Consider the following 11013-nt stretch of genomic DNA (forward strand, 5'->3'; position numbering starts at 1 on the left):
GCGGGGGGGCAGCACGTGGCGAGCTGAGGCAGCGCGGCCTGAGCGGAGCTGCTGGGGCTGGAGCAGTGCTTTGGCTGCTGCTGGAGGAGCTCTGGGGCTGGAGCAGTGCTTTGGCTGCTGCTGGAGGAGCTCTGGCCCCACCTCCTGTCTCTCCACGCACCTGCTGACTTCCCGTGCGACGTGTTGTGCTGGTGGTGACGACGGTACCTTTCATCACCAGGTGTGTCGGGAGAGCTGGCGAGTTCTGAAGTGCGAAAGCCTTTTGATGACACTTTGGTGCTCCCTAAGGTACAAATTGAGTCTGGAGCTGTCTTCTCCACACTGTGCATCTGTGGGTATGAAAATGAGTTTATTTTAAAAGCCCCAAAGAACTGGGGTTTTTAACAGCCCGTAACTTTAAGTGGCTGGGGCAGTGTTGCGGCAGGCCTTGAGTTGCCTCTCCCTCCGTGGCTCCCTGTAAATGGTTTTGGCCCTTTGGCCTGAGGAACAGCCAGCCCTCGCAGCACGAGAGCTGGCCTTACCGGTGGGCTGCTGATCCCTACTCTCTGGGAGGGATTTAGGGCAGCTTTTCATTGTGTTACCTGTTTTGGGGTTGGGAGGACACCTTAAGATAGTTCTCTGGAAAAAGCCCAGCACTCTGGGCCAGAAGCCTTGTCCATTGCTCTCCCGTTGGAGATGGACTCGTGCTCCAACAGGGGCTTCGATGCTGTTTCTTTGCCTGTTTGATGGACAGAGCAGGGGCAAAACCTTCTCATTCAGAGACTGGGAGTGGGATGCCAGGGAATGTGGCTGGATAAGTACACTGGAGGGCTTGTGAGGATCATGGGGAAATCAAAACCCTTCAGAATCGTACTGTCTTGTAATTGGGAGAGGACGGGAAACACGGGAATAGGAAGTGACGTTTAGGGTCTGATCCTAAAGCCGAAACCTTAGCTGCTGCAGCTTCAGAGACAGAAAAGAGCAGAGTCCTGCTATTAGTGAGGCTCCTGTGGACTGCAGTTGCCAGCTCAGGAAAGGGTGGCCGTAAACTGCAGGATGTGGAAAGCCGGCGTTTCCAAAGTGACCCTTTCACAGGATTGATAGGAAAATTGAAACCTGTTATTTTCCTTTAGGCCAGCCCCGATGGCTCTCCCAATGGCTGCGAGCAGTTCTCTAAGGAGATTTGTCTGCCTGGAACTCTAGACTGTCTTGCTGCGGAGAAGCAGAAAGAGCTGTCAGCTTTGATGCTGGAACTGAAGGAAGCCCGTGAAGAAATAACTTCTCTGAGAAGTCAGCTTGAGCGCCCCAACAGCCAAACGCCTGCAGATGGCGGAGCGGGAGAAACCGTTACCCAGCTGGAGGATAATTCCCAGATACAGTTTCTTGAGGGGGAAGAGCAAAAGGCTTCAGATAAACAAAATGAGCTGGGCAGTAGCTCATTACTGAGAGAAGTAGAAATGCAGCAAGTTGGTGTGCTTAAGGAAAACAGACCCAGCCCTCAGGAAGTGCCCCAGGGGAGCTCTGTCCCCTGCCCAGGAGGGACAGGCACACTGCAGGAGATCTCCACAGCAGATCCAGAGCCTGGCAGCCCTCGGTCTTGGGAACTGCAAAAGTTACAAAACCAAATCACAGAACTGCAAATAATTCTGCAGAAATCAGAGGAATCCTACAAGAAAACTCTAGGAGAAAAAGGTGCAGAAATAAATAGGCTACACGAGTTGGCTGAGGGATACAGGAAGAAGCTGGAGGATTCTGCCAGGGCATTTGACGTGTTGGCTGAAGAGCGAGACCAGCTCCTGTGTCAGATGAAGGAACTTTCTACCGTGACAGAACTGAAAGAGCAGGTGAAGCAACTTGAGGAAAATCTGTCTCTTTCAGAAAAGCAGAGACTGTCAGATACTCAAAGCAGTCTTCTGCGAGAACAAATCCAGAGCCTTAGGAATGAATTTAAATCCAAGGAGATGAAAATTGAAGCTTTGCAAAAAGACTTGGATGAAGCGCAGTTTCAGCTTTCGGACCAGGACATGCAGCTAAAAGATCTGAGAAGCCAGGTGGAGAAGAAGGAATGCGAAGTACTGGATCTAGAACAGCTTTTGAGGAAGAACACTGCTGAGATGGAGGAGCTTTCCCAAAACTTAGCCTCCAAGGGACGTGAAGCAGCAGGCCTAGAAGAGCTCGTTGTGGAATACACCAGGTCTGTAGAGAGCCTGCAGCAAACCCTGCTGGAGAAAGACCAGCAGGTGGCAGAGGTCAGCGTCAGCATGTCTGAGAAAATGGGCCTGCTGAATGAAGAGAAGTTTGCTCTGTCGAATGAGCTGAAGATTCTTAAAGAGCAGATGAGTGTCTTGCTGAAAGCCCAGGAAGAAGATGACCAAGAGACAGACGCAAGCGACACGTGTCTGAAATGTGGGGTGTCAGAGCAGCAGATTGATGCAGGGGCAGCGAGTCAAGGAAGTGCAGAAGCCACTAAACTTCTCAAAAAAGAAAATGAGCAAGTCAAGCAGAAGCTGCGAGCAGTGCTTGGCACCAGGAAGGAGCTTCTGAAGAAGGTCAGCAAGTTGGAGAAAGAATTGGTACAGCTGAGAAGAGGACGTGAATCAGGAACCTTGGTGCCTCAGGAAGCTGGAGGGGAAGAAGACATGACAAGTGTGATGGGCAGAGAAGTGAATCCTGAAAGCCAGCCCAGCGACGAGTATCTAATTCAGCTGCTTTCTGAAAAGGAGGCTGAGTTGCAGACCCTCCGGAAGGACCTGCTGGATAAAGAAACTACGGAAGCACAATTGCAGGCGGTGATTGAGGAGATGAAACGAAGCTTGCAAGGTGAGACCAACGTTGTTTCCATTAAGGATGAAATGATGGAGAGTCAGACAGATGCTGGACAAGTAACCGAAGCCAACAAACCCCCAGAAGATTATGAAGAAGATGACAAAACCAGCTCAGGAGCTGCAAACCTGGAAGAAAATGAGAGGTCTGCTCTGAAAGAGAAGATTTCAGCTCTTGAACAAGAAAAAGAACAGCTTCAGAAGAGACTCCAGGAGGTGCTGGTGTCTCGCAAAGACACTATAAAAAAGGCTCAAGAGAAAGACAGACACCACAGGGAGCAGCTGAAGCAGCAGAAGGATGACTACAGCAGCCTCCAAGAGCAGTTTGATAGGCAACGCAAGGAGACAGAGAGCATCCAGGCTCAGCTCAGGCAACTCCGAGAACAGAAAGGATCGACAGAGCCCGCTCCTGCTAGTCGGGACAGGTTAGACCCTTTGTGCGTGGAAGCAGGGGATGCGGCACTTGACAACCTTGTGCAAGCTGCAGACGGTTCTGGGGAAGAGCTTAAGGAAAGACTTGAAAGATTGCAGGTGGAGAAGGAGGGGTTGGAATCCAGCCTTAGCCGCACGCAGAGTGAACTGGCCAGCAAATCAGACCTAGTCTTGCAGTTGCAGGAGCACATAGCACAGTTGTTCCTGGAGGTGGAAGGGCTGAAGGGAGCCTCAGGCCAAGCTGGAGCTACGGCAGCAAGTCCTCAGGCAGAACTAGCAGAGAGCCGAGCAAAAGCTGCTCAAGAGTGCAGCCTGGAGGACCTGAAAATACTTCTGCACCAAAGGGGTGAAGAAATGGAATGTCTCAGCGTGCAGGTAAGGGAGAAGAACGAAGCGCTCGAGAACATGCAGGCACTGTTGCTGGAAAAGGAGGATTCAGTCAAGAGACTGCAGAGTCAGTTGGAAACTCAAGCTCAGGTCCATGAGGAACATGGTAAGCGACTGCAGACGGAGTTGCTGGAAATGCAGGAGAAGCAGGATGATGGTGCGGAAGCAGCCAAACAGAAGGCTCAGATGCAGAGGAAGTTGCAGGCTGCCCTTATCTCTAGAAAAGAGGCGCTGAAGGAGAGCAAAGCCCTGAGAGAGGAGCTGGCTAATGCCAAAACTACCATTGAAAATCTGGCTGTCAGGCTGACAGATCTGGAAAGTCAAATATGTGGCCACGCTAAAGAGAGGGATGCTTTGACGGGGAAGTTAGCCGGCCTTGCTGTCGAGCGGGAAAAACTTACTGCGGAAGTCGAGAAGGTACTTGCAGAAAATCAGAATCTGGATGGCTGCTGCAAAAACCTGACGTGTGCCCTGGAGAGGGTTGTGCTGGAGAAGGAGAAGCTGGAGAAGGAGGTGGAATCCCTGAAGTGCTTTCAAGCCACTGAGAGTTCCGAGTGGCATGAGAAGCACAGAGAGCTCCAGAAGGAATACGAAACGCTCCTGCAGTCGTATGAGAACGTGAGCAATGAGGCTGAGCGCATCCAGCGTGTTTTGGAAGGTGTTAGGCAGGAAAAGCAGGAAATTTTCCTTAAGCTGAAAAGTGTTGAAGCTAAAAAAGAGGAAATGGAGAAGCAGCTACAGGAAGCTGGACAAGAAATCGATGGAATGAAGGAGAAAATGAGGAAATTTGCAAAATCTAAGCAACAAAAGATCCTGGAACTAGAGGAGGAGAATGAAAAGCTTAGAGCCGAGCTGCAGGTCACAGGTGGAGAGCCCCATGGGGCTGGAGGTGTCGCTGCAAACACCGGCCCGACAGAGGAGCTGGGGAGCTCTAGGCAGGATTGCCAGTCTCCTCCTCAGCTCGAGTCAGTCTTGGCTGAAAAGGAGTCCCTTTGTCACGAGATCACAGACCTAAAGTGCCAGTTGGAGGTAACAGAATCTAAGCTGAAAGCAAGCAGAGCGCTGGTGGCCCAGTATGCTGCTTGGGAAGCACGAGGGGAAGAAACAAGGCAGGCAGTTGCCATGCCACCACCACTGGAGGAAAATCAGGCGGATGTAAGCGTTAGACCAGAGTCTTCAACTGCAGAACTGCAACAAAAAGCACCTGAAGCTGGTGGCCCTTGTGAAGGTCTTGGTAGCTACGTACAGCAGATCGCTGAGCTCACAGAGCGAGTCACAGAACTCGAAGGTGCCAGGAGGGCTGCAGAGCAGCAGCTGGGCACCATCCGCGCACGCGAGGAGACTTTAGCAGGTGAGAAGAGGGCCTTAGAGACCCAAGTGGAAGAGAAAGTCCGTGAATTGAACGTTCTTCAGGACACAGTAGTCAAGATGGAACAGACAGTCCAAGAAACCAGAGGTGACCTCCTCAGGATGGCAGAGCTGAAGGATGCGCTGGAGGCCGAGAAGGATGACTTGGAAGAAAGGCTCATGAACCAGCTGGCAGAACTCAACGGGAGCATTGGGAACTATCAGCAAGATGCAACAGACCTGCAGATGAAAAATGAGCAACTGAAGCGTGAGCTTCAGAGTTTGCAGAGAACGATGCATGAACTGGAGGCGGAGAAGTGTCAGATGGCAAAGGAAAACAGTAAAGCCAGTTCAGAAAAACAAACGGAATTTGCAGAAAAACTGAGGTGCAGTTGGAGGGGAGACAGCAGCACCCACGTGAGGGAGCTTCAGGAGTTGCTGAAGCAGAAGCAGCAGGAGATCAAGCAGCTGCAGAAGGACTGTATCAAAAGCCAGGAGAAGAACAGCGGGTTAGAGCGAACTGTTAAAGCTCTGGAATTTGTGCAGAGTGAGTCTCAGAAAGAGGCCGAAGCAGCCAAAGCGAGTTTAGCCAAGGCAGCTGAAGACACCCGGAAAGCCCAGGCGGAGCTTGCCCTCTGCAGGGTAGCGCTGGATGACACCCAGAGTGAGGTGGCGAGGGCCCTAGCGGAGAGCGTCAGGGCGAAAGAAGAGTTGCAAGCAAACAAAGAGAATATCAAAATTCAAATGAAGAGAAAAGATGAGGACTGGGAGAGAAGGCTGGAACAGGAAAAAGGCAGGCATTCCAGGGAAGTGAAGAACCTGGAAGAAAAGCTGGCGGCTTTGCAGAGGGAGAAGGGCCGTATGGAAATGACCGTTGGTGACCTTCAACACTCCTTGAAGACGAAGGATCAAGAAGCAAAGCAACTGGAAGGCAGCCTAACCAAAACGCTAGCCCAGCTTGCAGCCTTCACCAGGAGCATGTCGTCCCTGCAGGATGACAGGGACAGGGTGATAGATGAATCAAAAACGTGGGAGAATAAATTCACTGAAACTATTCAAAAGAAGGAGGAAGAAATACGTTCAAAAGAGGAAACTTGTGATGTGCTGACAGACCAGGTGAAGCAGATGAGCGCACGTGTGGAAGAGCTTCAGGCTCACATATCCAGGTAAAGAGGGTGGAAACGATTCACCTGATGTTCTTGTATTTCCCTTTGCCAAGGCGGTAGCCAGAGGTAGGATCATGGCCAGTGGCTCCATGTCTGAGTGGAGACCAGTGACGAGTGGCATTCCTCAGGGTCAGGACTGGGACAGGTGCTCTTTAACATCTTTGTCAGTGACACAGATGGTGGGATTGAGGGGCACCCTCAGCAATTTGCCAATGACACTGAGCTGTGCGGTGTGGGGACAGGCTGGAGGGAAGGGATGGCATCCAGAGGGACATGGACAGGCTGGAGAGGTGGGACCGTGCCGACCCCATGGAGTTCAGCCAGGCCAAGGGCAAGGTCCTGCACGTGGGTCGGGGCAATCCCAGCCACAGGCCAGGCTGGGGGAGAATGGATAGGGAACAGCCCTGAGGGGAAGGACTTGGGGGGCTGGGGGCGAGGAGCTGGCCCCACCGTGTCATTCATCTGTGACCGACTTTCTCTTCTCTGTTTTCAGGCTGGAACGCAACAGGGAAGACTGGGAGTCTGAATCCAGGGAGGAGATTCAGCGGCATGAGAAGACATGTGAAATGTTGCAGGAGGAAAAGGAAACGCTTTTGACTCAGCTTGAAGAGGCTCAGAAGCTGCACAGCAAGGCTCAGCGCGACCAGCAGAGGCTGGAGTCCGAACTCGGCAGCCTGAGAGACCAGCTTGCTGACCTACGGAATTCCCTCACCAAAAGTGAAGGGGTTAGAGAAGAGCTGGGATGTGTGGTCCAGCAACAAGAGACCGTTATCCAGACCTTGAAACTCAGCTCCGAACAGCTTGAGGCTGACCTGCAGGCTGCCAGGGACCTGACAGCCAAGCTGCATGGAGAAGCCAGCACCAAGGAGCAAAAGATCATGAGTCTGCTGTCTGCCAAGGAAGAGGCAGTTACGGCCGCTCTGTCGGAATTACAGCAGCAGCATTCTGAAGAGATGAAGGAGTTGGAGCATAGGCTGAGCAAGGAGAAAGAAGATAAAAAAACCTTGGAAAATGAGAAGAACAAATTGCTTGACCAGCTTGATCATCTGACTGCCAAGGTGAAGCTAAGCCGAGAGGAAGGTCAGCAGCAGAAGGCACAGCTGGACTCCTTCACCAAGGCCATGTCATCTTTGCAGGATGACAGAGACCGTGTACTCGGAGACTACCGGCAGCTTGAGGAACGTCATCTTGCTGTAATCCTGGAGAAAGACCAGCTAATTCAGGAGGCGGCTGCTGAAAACAACAAGCTCAAGGAGGAACTCCGAGGCTTTCACAGCCGGATGGACGATGTCAACTCTGAGAACGCCAAGCTGAACGCGGAGCTGGTGCGGTGCAGGGAAGACCTGAATGAGGTGATTTCAATAAAGGACTCCCAACAGAAACAACTTCTCAAAACGCAGCTTCAGCGGATCCAGACTCTGGAAAAGGAGAAGGCAGTCATGGAAATGCAGCTGAAAGAGGCTGCGTGTGCGCAGGACGACCTCGGGCAGAGCGTGGAGGCCTTGAGAGGGGACAAAATCACTTTGTCTCAAGAGATTGAAATCCTTACGGCGTCTCTGTCTCAGGTGAGGAGCGAGGTGACAGCGTTACGTGAGGGGGGTCCTGTCATGGAGTGTCAAGCACAACTGAAGGCCCGGGAGGAAGAGGCACAAGAACTGGGTCATAAGCTTTCCCTCTCGCAGAGAAGGATAACGGAACTGGAGGAGGAGCTGATGTGTGTTCAGAGAGATGCAGCCAAGAGAGTGGGGGAGGCGGAGGACAGGCTTCGGAAGGAGCTGAAGCACCTCCATCACGATGCGGGGATAATGAGGAACGAAACAGAAACAGCAGAAGAGAGAGTAGCAGAGCTGGCACGGGACTTGATGGAAATGGAGCAGAAATTTCTTGCAGTCACAGATGAAAACAAAGATCTCCAAGCTCAAATTCAGTCTTTTGGGAAGTCCATGAACTCCCTTCAGGATAGCCGGGACCAGGCCAATGAAGAGCTTCGTGCTTTGAAACAGAAATACGCCGCAGACTTAGGGGAGCAGAAGAGTCTGGTGCAGAATCTTCAGAAAGAGATGGTCCAGCTACAAGAGCAGCAACATTGCACTGCCAGGGACCGAGATACAGCGAGGTCGGAACTGATGGAACTGCAGAAAGCCATGGATGAAGGTGGCCTCTTGGCCCAGGCAGAGGAACTTCATCAGAAGCTCAGAGCCAAAGATGATGAGCTTCTCCGTTTGTCTTCGGAGCTGGAAGGCTCTTCCAGCCAAGTCAGGTCTTTCGCCAAGGCTATGGCAAGCCTGCAGGGTGAGCGGGACCGTCTGCTGGATGAATTGGGAAGAACGCGCAAGACTGAAGAAGGGAAGCAAGGAGCAGATGGGAGCGTTCCCGGTGCTGCGGCAGAAGTGCAGAGCCTGAAGAAGGCGCTGTCCTCCCTGCAGAACGACAGGGACAGAGTAGTAAGTCCTTTTTCTCTCTTCCTGCTCATAAAGCCCCATAGGAGATCTGGATCTTCAGATCCTGACGGTTGGCGCCCAGAGGGCTGTTCACGATGCAAAACACAGGTCATTGCCCTCTCAGGGCAGGTGAGGCTGGAAGGGACGGCTGGGGGTCTAGGCCAGCCCTCCTGCTCTGACAAGGGCAGCTGAAAGAGGTTGCTTGAGACAGTGTCCTGTCGGATTTTTAATATCTCCATTGGTGGATGTTCCACGGCTACTCCCAGCATCCTGCTCTTTCATTTATCTGGAAGTGGTTTCCAGAATCAGTTGCCCCATCACCTTCCCAGGACGGAGATGAGGCTGGCCAGCCTGCAGTTTCCCAGCGCATCCTTATAGGTAGGGACAACATTTGCTTTCCCCCAGTCTTCGGGAACCTCTCCCCATCACCTCGACCTTTCAGAGGTAATTGAGTTGCCTTCCGATGGCCTTGTCACTCGTGGGCGCACGCCATCGGATCCCACGGATCTATGTTATCCCTGACGCGTGGAAGCTGTGATTCACTGTTAACTTTGCAGGGCGGTTTCCTTTGCCTGTTTGGTTGAAAATATGGAATCGTAGGAATAAGGTGGGTCTCCTGCTGATCTGCTTAGTCCATGTCTGAGGAGTCTCGTGCATTTGCTTTCTCTCACGTTTCTAGAGGAGACTAGAGCCAAGACGTGGGCCTGTGTCTCCTCCCGGCATCCGATTGTCAGGGCAGGCACAAGGCACGGCGGCTTCGTTCCCATATCCCCGCTCGCGTATCGGTGTGCCCATGTCGGCATGGCCTGGCACAGAGCAGCTCGGGTAGTTTCAGGTTGTTGCTGGTCAGGTGACATTTCCACAGTCGTGTTCCACTATCACTTTCTCGTAGTTTTCCTTCTGTTAATTCCCAGCAGACTCTGTGATAGTGGCTGAAGCTCATCTTCCCTCTGTGTTTAACCGCAGCTGCGTGTGGATTTGGCTCCGCTGCTGCTGTGTGGAACCTGCACCTCTGCCTGGTGCTGCTGACGGCGAGGTGGGCCCTCAGGACAGGATCCCCTGGAGAACATCCCTGTCTCCAGGGTCAGGCGCATCTTCTTGCCCTGGAAAACTGATTGCAGCGATGGGTGTGTGACAACTGACCTCTAGTTCTAGTCTGACCAGGCCCTCAGAAGGATTTTCGTTCCCTGGTTTACAGTGAACACCAACTGCAGAGGCGGTTCTTAACCAGCTCCTTCTGTCCCTCGGTGCCTTAATAAGGGTGTTGTGGTGTTAATGAGGGAATTCGTGCTGCAGCCGGGGTCGTCTTGTCGATACGTGTCACGTCGTAAGGCAAGGCCTCAAACTCGCTGGCAGGAAGAACAGGACTCTGGGATTTTCTGTCCCAAGCTGGTTTAGTGGGCTGCTGTAACCGCTGACAGTCTCTGGTTTGTTACCTGAACGTGGTCCTTTTCTCCAGGCGCCATGAGAATTGCTCTCGCACGCGGTCGGGGAGAAGGGCAGCTGCTTGCTCGGTCGTCACGCCGAGTTTCCCGTGAATTGCAGGTCGGGGAGCTGAAGAGGCTGCAGCAGCAATACATCCTGCTGGGGGTGGAGTCCGCTGAAAACACCCGCTTGAAAGCACAGCTGGAGGAATCCCAGCAGGACGCAGATAACCATCGCCGGCTCCAGGAGCAGCTGAAGCAAGAACGTGTTTCCTGCCAGCAGGAGCTGCAGCAGCTGAGGTGGGAGTAGCCTGTTCCTCCACAGACGAGCAGTTGCGGGCAGGGCCGTGGCCTGCTGCTGCTGTCACCAAATCACTGTCCCGCCCAGGCCGGGCCACATGCGGCCACAGCCCAGCTTTTCCCTCAGGCTTAGGGCGAAGGGTTGCAGCTGGAAAACGCCAGTGTGAGACACCAGTGACCTTGTAACCTTTGTTTCCTTGCCCCAGCGGTGCCCAGTAGCATCTGGCTGGGAGGAAACTTCGGCCGCTCCTTGCGCTGGAGCTCACCTCTCGGTTCCAGGCTGACGGTGCGCAGGGAGCAGGACCCCCGCTACTGTCCTGCTGATAGCTCTTCACAAAGCACTGACTGAGTGAGCCGTGTTTCACTTCCTCTGGGGCTTCTGTGATTGGAGTCTGCTATGCTGTCAGCCTCAACTGGGCTAAAACCAGTTGGAGAAATAGACCCCGTCCCAAAAATGGGGAAAGCATCCTTTCATGTCCTTCAGGATCCACCTGAGAAGGGCTGGACCTGGAGTGGACGGGGTGGGGCTTTTGGGGCGACGTGAGGCTTATCTGTGTCCAAAGCACCTGGACAGGTGACCCCAGCTGACCAAAGGGACGTTCTGTGCCGTCAGGCACCGCGCACGGTGGGCTGGGGGCCGTGCTCTCGCCCGCTGGCCTGCTTTTGGTCGCGCTCTGTCGCTCGCTCTTGCTTGTGGGGGGGCTCGGGGCCTGGG

At 53.2% G+C, this 11013-nt stretch overlaps 1 protein-coding gene across 1 annotated transcript in view; it reads left to right on the top strand.

Moving 5' to 3' along the window:
• The window catches only part of GOLGB1 (golgin B1), a gene marked incomplete at both ends in the record, with an annotated part of 19052 nt that overhangs the window by 6161 nt on the left and 1878 nt on the right, over positions 1–11013 (top strand). Inside the window, 4 exons of the mRNA XM_010146554.1 lie at positions 221–288; positions 1113–6133; positions 6627–8577; positions 10120–10298. Coding sequence (XP_010144856.1) covers positions 221–288; positions 1113–6133; positions 6627–8577; positions 10120–10298 — 7219 coding nt within the window. The remainder of the gene's footprint in view (positions 1–220; positions 289–1112; positions 6134–6626; positions 8578–10119; positions 10299–11013) is intronic.

Source organism: Eurypyga helias, unplaced genomic scaffold, assembly GCF_000690775.1.
Source record: "Eurypyga helias isolate BGI_N326 unplaced genomic scaffold, ASM69077v1 scaffold32232, whole genome shotgun sequence".
Classification (NCBI taxonomy): Eukaryota; Metazoa; Chordata; class Aves; order Eurypygiformes; family Eurypygidae; genus Eurypyga; species Eurypyga helias.